The following is a 21987-nucleotide window of genomic DNA, read 5'->3' as shown; positions in this document are numbered from 1 at the left end:
ATCCAGGCTGGCAAACACACTGAGGTGCTGGGAGGGTGGTGCTCCTGGGGGCCAGGGAAGTTCCATGTTACCTGTTCCTTTGCCCCATTTGCCCTGCCCTATGCATCTCTTCCACTGGCTCTTCTTAGATTATACCTTTTATAATAACTATGTATATGTAATATACTATAAAGTATAGCACTTTCTTGAATTTTGTGCCATTCTAGTCAGGTGTAGGCAGGTGGGTATTGGAGCCTCCCAAATTGTAATCAGCCAGGCAGAAGTGTTAATGGCAGGCAGACAGCTAGGTATGAGCAGAGAAAGGGTAGCCACAGGCCATGTGGCAGGAAACCACACGTCACGTCAGGGGCTACGAAGAAAAGCAGGAACTTTAGACCAACAGGAAAACACACATTTTGAGGTGATAAGTGCCCTGGAGGCAGACAAAGAAAGGTGGGAGAAGGTGAATGGAACCTGTTGCTCATGCCTCCATTACAATAAAATTGGCCTTGAAGGACCTGTCATGCACTGACACCACAACATTTCCCATCAAGGCTAAATAAAGACAAAAATCTCTCCTGCCTTTATGACGAAGGTGGAGGTGGCATGAAAATCAGAGACTACTGCCCCTAAGCCCCTCCTTCCCTGTGAATATTCCACCCATTAGTATGTCACTCATACCTGATGTGCCAAAGAAACGTAGGGCAGCAGCTTGCCTCTCTGCCTGCCTCCCCTCAAGACGTGTACTTCTTACTTAAATAAATCTTTGTTTCTGTCTCATTTCTGAATTCCTTTTGTGACAAGAACATTTCTGCCAGAAGTGTGCAGCCTGGGTACCTCATTGCGGCTGACATCTGAAGTTAGAAGGGGAAAAACCTGAGGTCTATGTTAATGCCAGTTGCTAGTATCAGAATTGTGCGGAGTTGTTGAACATCAGGTTGGTATTTAGGGCCGCAACCGTGGCATATGGAAGTTCCCAGGCTAGGTAGGGGTTGAATCAGAGCTGCGTCTGTGACTTACGCTACAGCTCACGGCAAGGCCGGACCCCTGACCCACTGAGCAAGGCCAGGGATTGAACCCGTATCCTCATGGATACTAGTTGGGTTTGGGTTTGTTACCACTGAGCTATGACTGAAACTCCCGAGGTATGTTTTTCTAGAGTGTAATTCTGATTCTTTCATCCACCATCCTTCTTTCTTTCTTTCTTCCTTCCTTCCTTCCTTTCTCTTTCTTTCGCCACACCTACAGCATATGGAAGTTCCCAGGCTAGGGGTTGAATTGGAGCTGCAGTTGCTGGCCTATACCACAGCTCATGGCCAGATCCTCAACCCACTGAGTGAGACCAGGGATCGAATCCGCATCCTCATGGATACTAGCCGGGTTTGTAACCCGCTGTGCCACAATAGGAACTCCCTCATCTACCATTTTCTAACTTTGGACAAGTTTCTTATATCTTATCTTACTTCCTTGCCTTTAAATGGGATATTATAATCCTTATCTAGGATTAAACAAGACACTATTTATGGAGTGCGAGAGTAGTGCCTATCACGTAGCAAGTCTCAATAAATATCAGCTATTATTAGCTAGAGGGATTGAAATGCCTTTAAGGTTCTGTGCTCAATCAACCCAACAGGGTTTAATAATCTTCAGATGGTCCAGTTAATCACATGGAGGCAACCCACGTGCACTGGAGTTTGAACACTTACAAGGAAAGAAGCAGCAGAAGAGTATGTAACTGACAGGAAATAACCCAAGAGGACACACTTTCTACTACAGGGTGGAAGAGATTAGAAGGTATAGATAATGATGAAATTTAAGAGTATGTCTCTTGGAACAAAAGATGGAGAAGCTGGAGAAGTAGAAAAATGGTGTCTCAAGTCTTCAGTTTAGAAGCCAGTGGCAGTTCTGGGAGCCTCTGATACACAACTTTCCAACACATTAGCAGCTGAAGTTGCCTTTTAATGAGGTGAACTCACAGATATGTTAAAGTGGCCTTGGCTGTGTGGTTGATTTTAATAAAGGCTTCAATTTTGTTTTAGCCAAGGAAGACGCTAGTTATTTTTTCTCATTAAAAACAAATACACTTGTTGGCATTTTCCTGAGCGACAAAGGCATATATGCACAATTCATAGGGGAAACCTCTGTGCTGTGCTGTGCCTCTTTTGTCCTCTGGTGGAAATACTACACTGAAGGAAAACTGTTAAAACAGAAAAAAAAATCAACTTATATGTAGCATCAGATACAGACCCCATCATAATCACAGGCTGGCATTTTTTCTGCTTTCCTGAGATGCACTGAAAAGCTGAAAAATATGGTCCTGTTATATCTGTCCTTAGAAAGAGTCATTAGGGAATCCAAAAAGGCCACTGTTAGAAGCAATTTGTTGGCTTCCTGATACATCAGGTTCATTATTGTGATCTAAGTACCAGCCTTTGGCACCATTTGCAATTTGGGGGTAGGTTGTTAATGAAATCTAGAAAAAAGCAGTAGCTATAAAATCAGTTTTTGAGGTTATTTCACACATTCTCCATACTGAGGTCACTCAGTGATTTGTGTTTGAATGCAGAAAAATCAGAAAGCAGCCAGTCCAGGTAAATGAATGGTGGTTCCTGTAGTCAGCCCCAAATACACTTGACTCTCCAAATTGTAATGCAGCGATTATTACAATAGCTACAGAAGTGTTATTTCAACAGCACCTTAGGGGAGAGATGTAAACTGAATGCAGAGGTATAAGGATGACTCTTGTAATTCAGTATAAGCTTTTGCCAGTTTTCAAGCCAACGCCCCAAATCAAGCAGACAAATCAATACGGTAATGAATGAAAGCACAGAATTTTAAAAAATTGAATACATTTTTTTCTTCCTTTCAGTTATAGTTGCTGAAAATATGTTTTTTAAACACAAGAATATAATGATTTTATTAATTCTTAAGTCAACAATATTTTGAAGTGCTCTGGTTCTGGCTCAAGGGCAGGGGTAGAGGGGCAGGCAGTTCAGGAAGGGCAGTTCCACAATCTTCGGGCTTAGCCGTTGGGGCTCTATTGACTTGTGTCCCAATACTATCAGTTGGTCGGTAGAGCTCAATACTACATGTGGCTCACTAGGTGACAACTGAGTAGCTTCAGTCTGCTTCCAGTTGGAAAGAACAACACTGCTTTCAGAAAGTATCTCCCACACTGAGGGTACAGCCAGGCTACCCAATCTCCTTGTATTCTTTTTTGAATGTTCAAGCCTTCTAAAAATGTTTTTGTGTGTATTTGGCACGTTCAGTGTAATCAAATCATACAAACACAGGGAGTCTTGAGAAATCTTAGCCACCTTTCCAAACTCAAAACAATTATCATGGAAAAATGAGAAATGCTATTTCTTTGTCCATTTTGCCACAGCAAATTAGGTTGAACAAGATACCTAAGAGTTCACTTTAATATTTTATTTTAAAAATTTTCTTGGATGTACCCACAGCACACAGAAGTTCCTGGGAAAGGGATCACACCTGTGCCACAGCAATGACAACACCAGACCCTTAACCCACTGAGTCACCCGCGAACTCCTCACAGAGTTCACTTTACATTGTGCTTTACCTTTCTACCCTTGACATCAAACATTTTTATGGACCTCTTAAGCAAGCCTAGAAAGAACTTCAACAGTCATCTGGTACAGCCTCTGCCTCCAGGCAGGTGACATTTGGTTCCCTGTGACATGTGGTTTCTCTGTGCAGGTTACATTTTACTGACCTCATCCTAAAAAGCCATGTTTGAACATGTCATATCAGTTCAGTTGGACCATGAATCAAACCATTACATGTACATTGAATAATACTGCGAAGTACATAGTTATCCTAAATGTAAGTACAAATCCTGTTTTTGTTCTAATGGGGATTCATTATATATTTATCCATGAAATTTTCTTCCAAAGCAATTGATTAACTAGAGGTAAAATATACGAATTGAGAAAAGGCCTGAAGAGTTAACTAAACTCCAACTATACCATGTCAGACAAAATTTGTAAGGTCACTCTTGATAGGTCCAAGGGTGGCTAAGTTACACATGACAAAACGTTGTGTTTTAGAAGGACGTGTTACACCAAGACCTGCAAGGATCTGAGACTGAGAGAGAAAGATTAAAGGACTAAGATGTGCTGATGTAGCCATAACTGAAAGCAGCTATCAAAAGGCAGCAGGCAGCTGGGAAAGAACCGTTTTTTAGCTTAGAGGCCAGAAATACATTGAGATTGCCTCTGGAATTGGAATAAAACCAACTTTTAATTGGTTTTAAAATCTGGACTGGACCACTCCTGCAGTAACCCATGAACCAACCTTATCCTGTGGAAGCTGAGTGAATCTTAGCCAAATCATCTGACCTGTGAATTGTTTTGTTTGGGTCCCTTATAGGACAGGAAGTACCTGTTGTGCAGTAATTTCACATCAAGTTACAGTGTTTCATGATGTTGCTTGAACAGAGAATTCGAAAAGAGATAAAAATTTCCAGAGAAAAAGTCAAGCATCTCCACCAACATGCCCTGGGGCTTGATGGACCCACAGGGCTGGGACTTAGCACCAGTTTCCCTCCACACCTCAGCAAAAGGGCTTCCAGAAAGAAGGGAGGCAGCTGGACGCATAGACTGCATTAGTGAAGGCCAAGCAAGGTATTTTAAGATTGATTTAACTCAGAATTTTGCTAGATTCACGATAGTAACTCCAGTGCCTCACAACCAGCCAGATTTCCACACTGTTTGATTGAGTGATGGTCACTCTTATGAAATATGCATAGGATGAAACTAGCCCAGTGGCAGACAGCGTGTGGGGAGCCACCCATTTTCCATGCCCAGGATGTGCTCTATTCACAGAGCATTGAAAATAACAGATGGAACAAAGGGGTCCTCTTAACAGCGCCCATGGATGGGGACTGACCTGATTGCTCCTTGAGAAACAGGGGTAAAGGAGGAAACTAAAAATTGCTCAACAACTTCCGACTCCTTAAACAAAATGGAAAACCTGTTGTTGATGAAGAAGCTAAGTTTAAATTAGCTTGTAAATACAAACCCCACCTTTTCAGGTTGGAAATCACTGAAATAAGTAAGCCTCACCAAGAACTCTCAGCATATGGAGTTGAATGGCTGCCAAAGAAGTGGGATAGAAAAAAGAGCAAGAGAACCAAATGCAGTAGCCATTAAACAACAACAACAACATCAACAATAACAACAAGCTTTTGTACCCAGGGTTTTCTTTTTTTCCCAAAAAGAGTAACATTCTATATTTTAAAAATAGGCCAAATTCTTCAAAAATATCAGTGTCATAAAAGACAAAGAAGAGCTGAGGAACTGCTCTAAATGAAAGGAGGCTAAATGACGTGATGACTAAATGCAGTATGCAATCCTAGACTGGGTCCTGTACTGGACGGAAATGCTACAAAGGCCATCATTGGGTGAGTTAGCAAAACAAGAATACAACTAGCAGATTAGATAAAGTATTGTATCAATGTCCAATTTATGGGAGGTTTTATGTAAAAGAATATCCTTATTTTGGAAAATCCACATTAAAATATTTAGGGGAAAAAGGCAATGATGTACTCAACTTACTCATAAATTAATTAAAAATTGAGATATAATTGACTAGGGTTTTCAACTTGATGATACACTTTTATTTTTTTTTTATTTTTATATTTTGTCTTTTTGCCTTTTCTAGGGCCGCTCACGCGTCATGTGGAAGTTCTCAGGCTAGTGGTCTAATTGGAGCTGTAGCCACTGGCCTACAGCAGAGCCACAGCAACACGGGATCCGAGCCGTGTCTCCAACCTACACCACAGCTCATGGCAACGGAGCAAGGGCAGGGATAGAACCCGCAACCTCATGGTTCCCAGTCAGATTTGTTAACCACTGCGCCACAACAGGAACTCCAGATGATACACTTTTAAATATATTACTTGGAGATGCTAGATCTTAACTCTGGAATGTTTTAGAATTTCAGGCTGGTACGCAGGTGAAGAATCTGCAGAGATATATTTATTTGGGGACTATAGGATGGAGGACTCAAATTTCAAGGGTAAAACACTTTATCAGGTCTAATAGTTACCAGTGCATAAAGTAAACCATATTCATAATTATTCTTGAAGGATGTTCATTAATATGCTTTACCATGACTAAGAAACTGATCAAGAACTTGAACTTACGTAGAACAAAAAGAGGTTTTATACCTATAGAAATCAATGCTTCCCATTTCAGGTCAACACTTGAGAACCATGTATCTCAGTGTAACTTAACTTGACAGAAGTGGGAGCTCTAGAACCAGACCCTCTGGCTCAAATCTCAGCTCCAAGGCTTACTGTCTGTATTACTTTTAGCAACTTACTTCACCTCTCTGTAAGATGGAGATAATAAAAATATCTAACTCATAGTGTTGTGATGAGGATTAAATGAGGCAACACTTTCAAAACATGAGTGCCTGGCCCAAGGTAAATAATCCATGAATGTTAGCATTTAATGTTAATTAAATGTTGCAATACAGGAGACAGAAGGAAAAAAGGATGCTGTGTCATAAATCTGGGTCTCTAAGACTTTGATACTCACCTATAACACAGAAGGGCTTCCGGGCAAATCTTAGTCTTCCTTGCCATCCTCTATATCGGCAGCAGCAGCCTGCAGACCAGATGCGAATAATGAACTCCAAACCAAAGACGACAATCATCACGAACTCCTAAAAGATCAAATAAGACATGGCAGAGAGAGGCATTATGGAGCAAGCTGCAGCAAGAAGCTCCATGGATATTTCTGGATATTCAGCCACTTCATCTAAAACATCAAGTTGTTAGTGTCTAAAGTTAACATGTCCTCTTCCTCCAGTCAAGCTAAACCTGGAGCACTTCAGAACCCCACACTGTATTTCCCATCATGGACGTTATTCCTTTTCAAGACTCTAATGCTTTGCAAATTAGGGATCGGTTTTAATACTAAATGTATAGGCTGAATTACAGATCCCCCTTGTCTGAACATACAGTCATCCCTCGGTATCTGTGGGAGACTGGATCCAGGATCTCGTGGGTACAAAAATCTGGGGATGCTCAAATCCCTTATGTAATATGGAGTAGGATGTGCATATAACTTATGCACATCCTTCCATACACTCTGCCATCTCTAGATTACTTATAATACCTAATACAATGTAAATGCTATATAAATAGTTGTGGGCATGTGTTTCAAGTTTTGCTTCTTGGAACTTTCTGGAATTTTTCCTCCCCAAATATTATAGATCTATAGTTGGTTGAATCTGTAGATGTAGAACCTACAGAGAAGGAGGGTTGACTGAACAGTGCAACTAACTTTAGTTACCTGATAACATGTGAAATATCTGAAATAGAGAGAGCAAAGCCTGAAAACACAGCTTTACAATTTTACAGAAAACAGACCTTCATTTTGCTGCAAGGAGTGACATAATCCCTAAGACCTTAAGACTAGTTCTCAGAGAAAGAGAAGTAAATATTTAGGAGTATATGGAACTCTTTTGTTACGATGTCAAAATCTCCTTATAAGATGGCATGTTTTGTTACTTTCCAGTGTGATACTTACATCCTTGGCCAGAAATGAGACCCTGAATTCTATGAATATGAAGCTTGTTAATTATTATGCTGCCCTTTGGTGAAGCTGCCTAGAAAACAACTTTTGCTCCAGGAGAAAGACTTTGAGATTATTTAGGAAGAGTTGTGAGTGAACCCTGGGAAAGGCCCACTTAAGTGGCCCATTAAATAGTGGGTCACAGAATGAGAAACCAAATGGAATTTGTTGGAGCAAACTTGTCACAATCACCTTGTTGGCCCTCGGTAGGGATAGGCGCTGAGTTTATTGAAATTGGTTTCTCTTAAAAAATATTTCCCTCTCCTGTTTTTAAACAAGGGTTGACTCAGCATTTATAATATAGAGCAATATTTATTGATTTTTGTTACAATTGCTTAATTATAAAAGTGATACATGGTCTTTGTTAAATTTTCTAAATGTCACAGTGTGGAGCATAGAAAGTAAAGGCCCTAATCCACTCCCCCTTCTCCTGTCCCAGGTCTCAAGATAAAAGCCATTATCAAATTTAGAAAAATGGGTGGCAAGTTTTAGGCAAATGTCTATTCCTTCAGTTTGAGCATGTGAGGATGTGGTGCACTTTGGAAATGCCTAGTAGGGATGTTTCATTCTATCCTTTGTTATCTTTCACTAAGTAATCCAAGTATTTCTCAGGATGGAAAACAAATCTCCAGTATCCTCACTACTCACAATAATTTAAAACTATCTGTGGGCTAAAGCTCCAAAGGGGACTTTATGCAGATAGCCAAAACCATGGGCAACACACATTCCTTAAGGATATGAAGGTTTTCTTTTGTTTTGACTTTGTTTCATTTTTGAGTATATACATCTAGGTAGTTGGATTTATTCATTCATGAAGGTGGCACAAGTGCCACGTAAGGAAGAGCTGGGAGTGAATCCTGGGATAAGGCCAGGCTTGTGTTTGACCGGCTTATCTCTCCACACATAGAGCATGCTGAACCCAGGTGTCTGTGCAGCTGTGCCTGCACCCAGTCTAGGTTTAATGGAAGGTCCACTTTTTATCCCTGCCTCTACCTCTTACTTGTGCCAAGAAGTTTGGCACTCCACTGGCAAGAGGCCATATTACAAAGAATAGCTGAGAAAATCCCAAATGTGGCCTGAGCAACTATTGGACGGTTTTTCTCTTTTGTGGCAACAGCTGCTACTCATTGGTGTATGGCTAATCTTCTGAGGTAAGGTAGGCCCTCCCTGCCCTGTTTCTATGTTATATCCTGAGGCAGGACAAATTACATCTACACATTCTCCACTCAGGTCCTCTTGTAGTCATGAATATTGTCTGCTGAATTAAAAAAAAATGTTGGGAAAAATCCTTCATTTCCAAATAAAGAAAGAGGAAGTTGTAATTGGCTTTCACTACAGGGTCACCATTTCTGCTTTGGAGAAGTAAGACTAGGGTCAGAATTCTCCTCTCCTATGAGACCATTGCATTTTCTTCATGAGGGCTTGGTTTTAGACTATGTGAACAATAACCTCAAAAATCTCCAGTCACTGCATGAGCAGCAGTGAGATGACTGTGGAGTATTTCTCTCAGGCCCAGAGCTACAGGCCCTGGGGATGTTCCCTCTCAAGACTTGTGCTTGTATGACTGGGAACAAAAGTTAGGAACCACTTTGACCAGATTCTGTCTCTTGTGTCCTGAAATTTCCACATTATTTCAGTTAAATGGAACAAAGCACTGCTGAGCCAGAGAAGGGAAAGGATGCCCGATCTGACAGAATTGGTGGGGAATGGAATTGTGAGATTATCACCTTTTCTCTTTTCACTTTCCAGCTTTGTTGAGGTATGATTGACAAATAAAAACTGTATACGTGAGGTTTTGATGTATATACATATTTACATTGTGAAAGTGATTGCCATAATCAGGCCGATTAACATACCCATCACCTCACAGAGGTAACTTTTTTTGTGTGTGGTGAGAATACTTAAAGATTTAATTTCTTAGCAAATTTCCAGGAGAGAATAACACTATTGTTGACTATTGTCACCAGGCTATATATTAGATCTTCAGGTTTTGTTCATCTTGCAGAACTGAAACTTTAAACTTTGTACCCTTTGCCCAGGCCTGGGAATCACCATTCTATTCTCTGTTTTTATATGTTCGACTTTTTAGATTCCAAATATAAGTGAGATGTTGCCCTACTTGTATTTCTGTGTCAGACTTATTTCACTTAGCATAATGCCCTCCAAGTTCCAAGTTCATCCATGTTTTTGCAAATAGCAGGATTTTTTTAAAATGTTGAATAATATTCCATTGTGTGTGTGTGTATGTATGTATGTATGTATGTATGTATGTATGTATCTATCTATCTATCACATCTTCTTTATTCGTTTGTCCATTGATGGCCACTTAGGTTATTTCCATAGCTTGGCTATTATGAATAATGCTGCAATGAACATCATTTTGAGATCCTGACTTCATTTCCTTTGGACATAGGACTGGAAGTAGAATTGCTGGATCTTATGGCAGCTCTGTTTTTAATTTTTTGAGAAGTTTCTATGCTGTTCTCCACCGTGGCTGCACCAATTTACATTCCTACCAACAAGGTACCAGGGTTTCCCTTTCTCTGTATCCTCACCAGTACTTGCTATCTTTTGTCTTTTTGATAATAGCCATTCTAATGCATTTGGGATTATATCTCATTGTGGTTTTGATTTGCATTTCTGATGATCAATGATGCTGAACACCTTTTCACATACCTGTTGGTCATCTGTATGTCTATTTTGAGAAATGTCTATTCTGGCCCTTTGCTCATTTTTAATCAGGTTATTTTACTTTATTTTTTTTTGATATTGAGTTACAGAAGTTCCTTATATATTTGGATACTAATGTCTTATTGGATGTTTGGTGCAAATGTCCTCTCCCATCTCATTCACTCTGGTGATGATTTCCTTTTCTGTACAGAAGATTCTTAGCTGCAGTCTCACCTGTTTATTTTTATTTTAGTTGTCTGTGATATTGGAATCACAGCAAAAAATAAAACAAAAGACAAATACTGGAATCTAAAAAAGTAAAACTAACTAGGGAATATAACGATAAAGAAACAGATTCACAGATAGAAAGAAAAAAACGAGTGGTTACCAGTGGGAAGGGGGAGGTGGCAAGCAAGAGAGGGAGTTAAGAAGTACAAACTTCTATGTTTAAAATAAATAAGCTGCAAGGATATATTGTATAGCACAAGGAATATAGCCAGTATTTTATAATGATAAGGAGTGTAACCTTTAAAAAGCATGAATCACTATTTGGTACACCTGAAACATATAATATTGTAAATCAACTATAATATAATTTTAAAAAATGAAATAAGCCAACAAAAAAGACTGTTCGAACCAATGTTTAAGAAGCTCTTTTCCTATGTTTTCTTCTAAGAGTATTAGTGTTTCAGGCCTTCTGTTTAAGTCATTCATTTTGAGTTGATTTTTGTACGTGGTATGAAATAAGGGTCCAATTTCTTTCTTCTTCATGGGGATATCCAATTTTCTCTTTCATGACAAAAACTCTCAGCAAGTCAGAAATAGAAGGGTATTATCTCAATTTGATAAATAGCATCTACAAAACCCTTACAGCTAATGTCATACTTAATGATGAAAGACTGAATGCCTTTCCCTAAAATCAAGAACAAGGAAATATGTTCATTTCATCACTCTTATTCAACATAGTTGCATAATTCAGTCACCACAATAAGGCAAGTAAAAGAAATAAAAGGCAAAATTGGAAAGTCAGGCATAAAATACTCTTATTTGCAGATGCATCATTGTCTACAGAGACTATTACAAGGAATCTACCAAAAAAAAAAGCTCTCAGAAAGAAAAAGTGAGTTTAGTAAGGTTGCAAGGTACAAGATCAACTTACAAACACCAATCACATTTCTGCATACTAACAATAAGGATGTGGAAGCCAAAATTAAAAGCACAATACCAACATTTCATAATTTTCATCATGCACACTCTGTACAGATTTGGTTAATTATAAAATGGTGATAAAAGAAATCAGAGGAGACCCAAATAAATGGAAAGACCATGTTCATGAATTGGAAGACTCAACATAATAAAGATGTAAACTCTTCCTAAATTGATTTGTAGGTTTAATGAAATTCCTATCAAAATCTCAGCAAGTTTTGGAGTTTCCATCATGGCTCAGTGTTAATGAACCCAACTAGGATCCATGAGGATGCAGGTTCGATCCCTGGCCTCGCTCATTGGATTAAGGATCTGGCATTGCCCTGAGCTGTGGTGTAGGTCACAGATGTGGCTCAGATCTGGCATTGCTGTGGCTGTGGCATGGGCCGGGAGTTATAGCCCCGATTCAACCCCTAGCCTGAAAACTTCCATATGCTGCAGATGCAGTCCTAAAAAGCAAAAAAGCAATGAGATCCTGCTGTTTAGCACTGAGAATTATGTCTAATCACTTATGATGGAGCATGATAATGGGAGAAAAAAAGAATGTATACATGTACATGTAACTGGGTCACTATGCTGTACAGTAGAAAAAAAATTGTATTGGGGAAATAACAATAAAAAATTTTAAAAATGTCAGTGAGGTTTTTTTGGTAAACATAAAGAAACATATGCTAAAGTTTATGTGGAAAGGTGCAGGCCCTAGAACAGCCATACAAATTCTGAAAAAAGAGAATAAAGAGAGAAGAAACACTTTTATCTTATATTAAGGCCTGCTATCTAGCTCTAGTAATCAACACTGTGGTTTTGGCAGAGGGACAGACAATGGTCATAGAACAGAATAGAGAACTCAGAAATATACTCAGACAAATATGCTGAATTCATGATCTGATAAAAGGACAAAAGTAGTTTAATGGGAGAAGAACTAGCTATTTCAATAAACGATGCTGGGGCAATAAGACATCCATATGCAATAAAATGAACCTCTATCTATATCTCACACCTTATACAAAAATCAGTTCCAAATGGATCATGGGCTTAAGTGTTAAAACTATAAAACTTTTTGTTCAAAACATAAGAAAGTATTTTTAGGATTTGAGCTAAACAAGGAGCTCTTAGATTTAGCATCAAAAACAAAAGCAATATAAGGAAAAATTGATAAATTGGATTTCATCAAAAGTAAAGAGGATGAAAAGACAAATTATAGACAGAATATATTTGCCAACCACATATCTGACAAAGGACTAGTATCCAGAAAACCTAAAAACTCTCAAAACTCAGTAGTAAGAAATATTTCAACTAGAAAATGGGCAAAAGATATGAACAGACAGGTCATTGAACATGAAAAGATGTTCAACATCATCAGCCTTGTGGGGAATGCAAATTTAAACACAAGTTAACACTATACACCTAGTAGAATGGCTCAAATTAGGAACAGTGCCAATACAAAGTGTTGGGCACAATGTGGAGAAGCTAGAACTCTCAAGCAGCTGGGCGGAATGTACAATGACATAGCCCCTCTGAAAAACAGTCTTTGCTGCTGTACCTCAGAATAAACCAGTTCCTTTCCTCTCGCCCTTTTTTTTTTTTTTTTTTTTTTTGCTTTTTAGGGCCCTACCTGAAGAATATGGAGGTACCCAGGCTGGGGGTTGAATCAGAGCTACAGCTGCCGGCCTACCCCACAGCCACAGCAACCTAGGATCCAAGCTACATCCGAGCTGTGACTTACACCACAGCTCACAGCAACACCGGACCCCTGACCCACTGAGCAAGGCCACGGATTGAACCTGCATCGTCATGGATACCAGTCAGATTCACTTCCACGGCACCACAACGGGAACTCCATCTCTCACTTTTAATGGAAATAAAATGCCCTTTATTTACTCAAATGGTTGCTAAAGAGATTAGTGCATAGAGACCTACTCGGAGGAAAGCTGTAACATAAAGCTGGTGTTATTAACCATGGTTCTGTACTTCTTTTCTGAAGATCCTAGAAGCTTGGCTTTGACAGTTCTCCACAGAACTGAAGGTGTTGTTTACTATTTGAATCACCTGCCTTGAAGGAGTTGTAGTGTTTCCTAATTTATCCTCATAGAATTTTGGTAAAGCAAAGAGTACCTTTCCCATTTTTCTTAAAGACTGAGGAAATGCACATAGAAATTAAGAAACCAAAGGGGCAGGATAGAGCTAGTCCTAGGTTCCTTTTATTATATCTACTGACGATATCAAGCTAGCATTGACCCTCTCCTCTAGATAGTAAGGAAAAGCCTCCATACATCACACCAGAGGACTGTGTTGCTATCTCAGTGATATATATGACTTTGCAGTATAATTTGAGATTTAAATTCTATTTGTGCAGTTATTTTGTTTTTGAGTCACTCAAAGTGGTTTTAGGTACAGATTGATTGATTTTTTTGGTACAAAGTCACAAGCCTAGCAGCTCACATTCTGGATGTTTTCTCATTAATTAACAGCACTGTTCATTAAAACACAGTGACCTTTGTCTAATCTACAAGCTGTCTGCTGTGACCATTAGTTCTTTCTGGTTTTATGCCATCAAATAGAATTTCTGTGAAGATAAAATGCTGACATTGTAAACCCCATGACATTTGCACTAGTTCTTCAAAGCTGTGGCTAATTAGATGTACAAAATTAGAACTACTGCCTTTATTGAGAATATCAACATAATCAATTACCAGCTATCTTTGTTCGTTTTTTTGTATGTGTACTTAAAGTAACATAGGGCAAGCAGGCCAGCATGCCTCCTCACATAATCCCTGCAGGGAAAGGATTTGTGACGTCAGCTGGGTCGTAAATTACAAAGAAAGGCATCAGTCAGAAGGCTTGCAGTTATACTTCTTTGTAATTTGGAAAATTCTATTAAAATACATACTGAGGAAATGAAGTTAAAGATCCTAAGATGCTGCAGTGCTTAAATCAGGATGTGGAAATATAAATACAAAAGTAAATCATCTTTTGGATTTTTGCCTCTTCAAAGGGCAGAAAAAGACCCTAAACACATGCTTGCTAACCAACATTTGAAGGCCATCACATGCCTTCATCAATCTAGCTTGCTTTCACAGTCTTTTTCCTTTTTAAGATGTTACGTTAGCTGTTAGTGTTTTGGAAGAGAATTTGAGGAAGTGAATGTTTTTACCAAGGGGATTGGTACTACCTGGAGTTGAAGACAGAATCACGCTTGTATGGAGGGTGGTGGCGAGAATGTGTCAGATGTTACTAAGTAGACACTGAGTGGGGGTATGCAGGGAAGGGGGCAAAGAAGTAGGAACAGGACGTGGGAATAGACCCGTGGTTGCCAAAGGGTAGGGGCGGGACCAGGATGGCTTGGGAACTTGGGGTTGATAGATGCAGACTATTGCCTTTGGAATGGATTAACAATGAGATCCTGCTGTGTAGCACTGGGAACTATGTCCCGTCACGTATGATGGAGCATGATAATGTGAAAAACCTCTGGGATAAATGAATATTGTCATATAAATGAGATTAAATGAATTATTTTTTCAGAGGGAGATTTACACTTTAAAAGCCTATGCCACAGCCACAGCAATGCCAGATCTGAGCCGGGTCTGCGACCTACGCCACAGCTCACGGCAACACTGGATCCTTAACCCACTGAGTGAGGCCAGGGATCGAACCAGCAACCTGGTGGTTTCTAGTCGAATCTGTTTCCACTGCGCCACGATGGGAACGCTAAGTGTCCCCTTCTTAAAGTCACAAAGACATCAGGTGAAGGAGGGCTCAGGCTTTTCCCTCCGCCTGCCTGGGGGAAAAGAGGTGGGGTCTGTCCCTGGGACACAGGTACAGGGCCGCTCTCTGCTGAGGAGCCCAGGTTGGCAGTGGGGAACAGAAAGCAGGCTCAATGAGTTCTTTTTGTCCCCCACCCCAAACCAAATTATATCTTGATTGGTTTAAAGTTTGTATACAGGTGTGTGTGCATGCCCCAGAAGTTAGAACTAAAACACTGAGTCATGAACTCCAAGCTAGAAAAATTGAAAACAGCTTGCTGCACCTTGAACTGAACCCAGATATTCATTCTGCTAAGTTCTGCCAAATAATCACAAAGGAACCAGTTCAACTTGGAACTGAAGCTAGAAGTCCTGAATCAGATCAAAGTGGTAGGAACATCAAGAGAGACTCCAAAAGGAATGAAATAAAACTAAGTTTTCATTTGATTCAAGTTGCTAATTTATCAATTTCTCATCATCTATAGGCTTTTCTTTCTCTCAAGAACTGTATGAGCTTGCCCCCAAATAATTTAAAATTTAAATTTAAAATGAATATTGATACTGGAAATAAAATGAGACCATTCTATTAGTTTTATTGCTTTTTTTTTTCTTTTCTTTTTAGAGCCACACCAGCAGCATATGTAGGTTCCTAGGCTAGGGGTCAAATCAGAGCTGTAGCTGCTGACCTACACCACAGCCACAGCAACGCAGAATATGAGCCACGTCTACAACCTACACCACAGCTCACAGCAATGCAGGGTCCTTAACCCACTGAGCAGTGCCAGGGATCAAACCTGCGTCCTCGTGGATGCCGGTCAGATTTGTTAACTGCTGAGCCACGACAGGAACTCCAGGTTTATTACTTATTTATTTATTTTTGGCCACACCTGGTGCATATGGAAGTTCCACTGGCCAGGAATTGAATAGGAACCACAGCTGTGACCTACATCACAGCTGCAGCAATGCCAGATCCTTTTAACCCACTGTGCTGGGCAGTTGTACCTGTGCCACCTCAGAGACAATGCAAGATCCTAAACTGGCTATGCCACAGTAGGAACTCTATTAGTTTTATAATAAGAAAATATGCAAAAGCAATGGGTTTTTCTTACTTACAAAATTTTAAAATACTTATAAAAATTTAAATAAAATTCTTTAAAACAAATGAACAATGTATATCAACCAAGAGATATCCCTGACCTTAAGAAATTGGTACATATCAGCCAAGTTGACTCTAAAACAAATCTTATCTTCCCTTGGTGGTGATATTTCTCTTGTGGGTGGCAGTGATGCCTGTGACAAGACAATAATTAGGACAGAGTTATGGACTGAATGTTTGCTTCCCTCCAACACTCCTGCTGAAGCCCTGACCCCCGAGTGTGATGGGAGCAGGTTAGGTATGGAGGAGGTCATGAGGGTGGGGCCCCCATGATGGGATTAGTGCTCTCTCAAGAAGAGGAAGAGAGATTAGACCCCTTTCTCTCTTTGCCATGTGGAGACATAGTGAGAAGGCAGCAGCCATCTGCAAACCCAGAAGAAGGCTGTCACTGGGGAGCTACATCATCTGGCACCTTGTTCTTAGACCTCTAGCCACCAGAGAACTGTGAGAGGTAAGCACATCGACTCTGCAGCCTTTTTCTTTTCTTTCTTTCTTTTTTAAACAGCTGGCCTCAGTGCTACCAAGAGGCGAGGGCCAGCAGGACCATGCGTGCTCTTGGACAACCTTACATCCCTGCCTTAGACCTTCTCTTGTTTGGACCAAAGAAATTGCTCTTGCACTGGGAGATCCCTTGCCTTCCAGATAATCTAACCCTTTTCTCTTCCTTTGGGGTGTTTGCTTTGTTTAGTATAATGAACTGCTCTGCAGCACTGACTTCATTTATGTGTTCTGCTTTTTGTGTCGCTTGACAAATGTACAGGACATCCTGTGACCACAAAGGATGTCTAGGGGAGCAATGCATCTGCCCTGCCCCTGCTCCAACCCACCCCTCCAAGCCAGGAGAGAGTCTGTTTGGGATGATAAGACACTCGCACTAGAAAATTCATACAATGACAGGGTAAGTATGTAGGTGCTGCTTCCCCATGAGAGGCTCCTGACCCAATGGGGTAAGCCCTCTACCTTGCAGGCCCTCACTCAATGTTTGCTGACTTTTCCTTTGGTTCAAAACTTTGGGTTCAAAAAAACTCATTATCTTACTGCTTAATCAATCCATTAAAATCAAAGTTCTGAAAAAGAGGAAGCTAGAGGAAAAACTGGGGTAAGTTAATTGGCCCATGTTTTTTTCCTAACCTGCCTATTCAGCATTACTGACACTAATTTTGATGGGAGAGACAATGGCTTCCCACTGCTAGATGTCTTGGTGTCAGTGTACTTGTTTTGATGAATCTAAGCTAGAGCGCAATAACAGCAATTACCAACTTCACTCCTATATGATTTATAGCACTCAATAATTTTGTTTTCATTGGCAGTCATGGGATGAGATCTCTCTTCTTTTCATTATCTCACTAGAACAATAGATTTTCACCATTGGTTACGATTGCTTCTTAAGAGAGGCTGGAAAAAAAAGTGAGGGACAGTTTATTTGAACATGTTTTAGGCAGAATCTCCAAATGTTTTGGTTTTTGAAGGACACAGAACTTCAGAATGGAGCCCAAGTGTCTCCTGAAAGCCTAGAAGAATCAGCCAGTGTTTTATTTATTTACTCAATACTGAGGAAGCAGAGGCTGTGCTAATGGAGGGAGACGCTCAACTGTCGAGCTGTCCAATGGAGAAGGTGCTCGGCTGGTTGGTAGGTTGTGAAAATGGGGCAGGGCAACGGTGGAGTCCAGCAGAAATCAGATACTGCCTTGCTTTCCTTCCATGTCCAGTCACTACGGGCTTCACTGCAGATCTCCACACCACACCCAGGCTTTCTTGGTTCCACTGGCCCACCTTCTTTATAGACCACCGAGCAGATCATGAGCCATTTCGATGTTAAAAAGTCTTGGCTTCCTCCTCTCCTACCTACAATAATTGTTTTCTCTTATAAGAATGAAGCACATTTTGTTGTCTAAACTGTACATTTTCCCCATCACTGTGGTAGGTGTTATTATTATTATTATTATTATTTTGCTCGGGCCGCTCCCGTGGCATATGGAGGTTCCCAGGCTAGGGGTCTAATTGGAGCCGTAGCTGCCGGCCTATGCCAGAGCCACAGCAACACGGGATCCGAGCTGCGTCTGCAACCTACACCACAGCTCACGGCAACACCGGATCGTTAACCCACTGAGCAAGGGCAGGGACCGAACCCGCAACCTCATGGTTCCTAGTTGGATTTGTTAATCACTGCGCCACAAGGGGAACTCCAGGTGTTATTATTGTTAGTGTGCAGTTGACCTTTGGACAACAAGGGTTCCACTTAAATACGATTTTTTTTTTCACTAAATGCGTACTATTGTTCTACCAGATCTGAGGTTGGCTGAATCTGTGATTGTGGAATTGTGGCTGTAGAGAGCCGACTATAAAGTTGTACTGGTTTTCGACTGCATGGGTTGGTGCCCCTAACCTCTGCCTTGTTCAAGGGTCAGCTGTGCTCTAGGCAATGAGAGTACCATCCTTTACTGAGCTTTGAGAGGCAGGAAAACACTCTCTATGTGTATCACCCACGCACCAGAACACACACCTGTCTGTGCCCTTGTGCAAAGCTTTTAGAACCGATATTGGGGCTCAATCAACTAGGCTCAGACAGAAGAAAAGGAGAGGGAAAAACCAAGGAATAAAAATCTGCTGGAGACCCTATTCACAGAACACATCACTATAAGTGGAAAGTGCATGTCAGCTCTCTGTGCCACCTCTGGTAAACAGAAAACATTAGCTATCCCCAAGGTCTGTAAGCTGGGACACTGTAAAAATATTCCATTAATAACATTTTATAAATTAAAGAAAAATCTGAAATATTATGCCCTTTTGAACATTTAGGTCATAAAGAAGAATCAAACATATGCAAGATCATTTATTTTAGTAGCTTCAATTTTATTAACCATGTGACTCTTCACACTGCATCCTTTAAGAGATCTGTCATGATTCTGGGATGTTTATTTACGTCCCTAATGGTTTCTAGTTATCAATTAAAATCATTCAAGACCGGTCATGCTGTAAATCAAGTATATACTTAAACTGGAAAGATGAAGAATCTGTTCATTGATGAATTTGAATTAATGAGGTCCTTTGCTGTTCATTCGCGTTATTAAACAAAAGATTAAGAATAAATGTCTTTCATACCCATGTCTTAAGAAAAACTGAGATGAAGATAAAAACAAGAAAATTACTTGGGAAATTTCCAAGCATTTAGAACACCAAATTTGATGATTCTTAAGTATAAGACAGCATAATGCAAATACATATTGATTTTATTTAATGGTGAATTATCCTGACAGTTGATTCCAAGGAATACTTGGGGGTACCTCTTGTTTCTATCACAATCCACTTCTCTGTTGTGTTATTCACCAAGCTACATTCTCATTTGTTATCCTGAGGTCTCCCTACCAGAGAGAAAACGTCTTTTCTTAATGTGTCTAGCTTTTATCTCAGGCAGATGTGGCTCCTATTGTACATAAACCATTCCTACTTCCTCCCCCCCATTTTAAAAAGTTTTATTGAAGTATAGTTGATTTATAATGTTGTGATAATTTCTGCTGTACAACACGGTGATTAGTTATACATGTACACACATCCATTCACTTCCAGATTCTTTTCCCACATAGATTATCACAGAATATCGGGCAGAGTTCTCTGTGCTTTATAGCATGTCCCTGTTGGCCAATCATTCCATATACCTCAGTCTGCATATGCCAATACCAACCCCCAATCCACCTGTCCCCTTTGGTAACCATGAGTTTTTAAAAGTCTGTGAGTCTGTTTCTATTCTGCAAACAAGTTCATTTGTATCTTTTTAAAAATGTTCCACATTTAAATGATATTATATGATGTTTGTCTTTCACTGTCTGACTTAACTTTACTTAGTTTGATAATCTCTAGGTCCATCTATGTTGCTGCAAATGGCATTATTTCATTCTTTTTTATGCCTAAGTAATATTCCATTGTCTATATGTAGCACATCTTCTTGCCATCACTCTTTCTTATCCATAATGTTGTTTCTGCCAAAGATCTCTGTTCACATCATCAACATATCTTAACTAATACCCACTGCTTGCTGGTCCCCTGTTAATGCATACCTCCCAACCCCCTGTCTTGACAGACAGGGGACAGAGCTGCATTAAAAGAGGGAATTCACACTCCCCTCCCCTGTAATAGAGACTAAGAGTCACTGAAGGTACAGTTTTCGAAGACTAGCTTTACATATCCAAAATTAGTATCTTATCAGAGAGTATAAACTGTCTATACTGCTGAAAGTTCACTTCTTCCACTATTTTCCTTTGCTTGTTTGCACAGTAAATGCAAATCCAGAGGAGTCTTATCTTCAAGATCATATATATAGCTCATCAATTCCAGTACCACCCCCACCAATTCAAAATTTATGGTAATTCTGCTAGAGTTTGGGTAACACCAAATGTATACCCTTTAAAAAAAGGATTTACTACTAGGCAAGTTAAGAACAGAAATGAGAGGAAAAAGTGAGCAGGTTTAACATATTTAAGAGGAAATAGTTTTCAAGATCTGTAATAGCATTTATTTGTATTTAAACAATTAATGGAATAATTACAACCAAACCATCTCATTAATTAAAGAAAACCCAGCAGGATCTTTATTTGACAACAGTTTGTTAGCAGAGATTCTCTAAATATCGATTCAATGGAAAATGGTAAGAAATATGCCTCCTCCCCAATTCTAATTACCCTCTTTCAATCACTGTGAATGTTTCCTAAACACTGAAGCAATCCTTCCAATAAGCTATAGCTAGCTCATAAATTAGTATGCAAATAGGTGTCAGTCTGTGCTACACGGGGCTCAAGGGCCCTGTGATTGCTGGAAGCAGCCCCCAGCCTAAGAAAAGCAAGACAAGAGGATCAAAAGGAAGGGCTTATAGGAGTTCCCATTGTGGCTCAGTGGAATGAACCCAACAGTATACATGAGGACATGGTGTCAATCCCTGAGCCCGCTCAGTGGGTTAAGGATCCGGCATTGCTGTGAGCTGAGGTGTAGCTTGCAGACAAGGCTTGGATCTGGTATTGCTGTGGCTGTGGTGTAGGCCAGCAGCTGCAACTCCAATTTGACCCCTATCCCAGGAACTTCTGTATGCCACAGATGATGCCCTAAAAAAACCAAAAAAAAAGGGGTCTAAACTGTCCACAGCTGATCCAAGGGGTTTGTGACCTGTTTCTATAGCCACCTCCACAGTCCTTTGCTCTGAAGTTGCATGTTCTGTTCTGATCCTTTTAGTATCCTCTGTGACCTGCCCCAGTAAATCATCTACTTGCCTCTCTCCCTGACACTGGCTGCCCAGTGAGCTGCAAATTCCCCTTCCAGGGAAGGAGAGGGCCAGCGTGGTGACTTGGTTAGGCCACTATTGGTAATGTGGTCATAGAAAGACATTTAGGACAAAGTGGAGAAAATTGAGATGCCACTGTTTTCCATTCATTCACTTAGTGGACAGCACAGGTTAGCAGCATGGAGGGGCTCTGCCACTTAACAGCTGTGTGACTTTAGGCAATTTAACTTAATCTCACTTTTCTATCATATGGTGGTAAAATTTCTCTATAGGTTTTTTGTTTGTTTGTTTGTTTGTTTAACCAGGGTTTAAATGACTTAATATTTGTACAGTGCTTAGGACAGCAGCTGATACACAGAA

General features: G+C 40.1%; 1 protein-coding gene across 3 annotated transcripts in view; it reads right to left on the bottom strand.

Annotated features, from left to right (window-relative positions):
- The window catches only part of KCNQ5 (potassium voltage-gated channel subfamily Q member 5), a 504606-nt gene that overhangs the window by 130389 nt on the left and 352230 nt on the right, over window positions 1-21987 (bottom strand). For all 3 annotated transcript variants that reach the window (XM_047760371.1, XM_047760380.1, XM_047760389.1), the window contains exon 3: window positions 6543-6669. In XM_047760371.1, coding sequence (XP_047616327.1) covers window positions 6543-6669 — 127 coding nt within the window. The remainder of the gene's footprint in view (window positions 1-6542; window positions 6670-21987) is intronic.

The sequence above is a fragment of the Phacochoerus africanus genome, chromosome 2 (genome assembly GCF_016906955.1).
Source record: "Phacochoerus africanus isolate WHEZ1 chromosome 2, ROS_Pafr_v1, whole genome shotgun sequence".
In the NCBI taxonomy this organism is placed as follows: Eukaryota; Metazoa; Chordata; class Mammalia; order Artiodactyla; family Suidae; genus Phacochoerus; species Phacochoerus africanus.
This window is presented reverse-complemented; position numbering and strand designations above follow the sequence as displayed.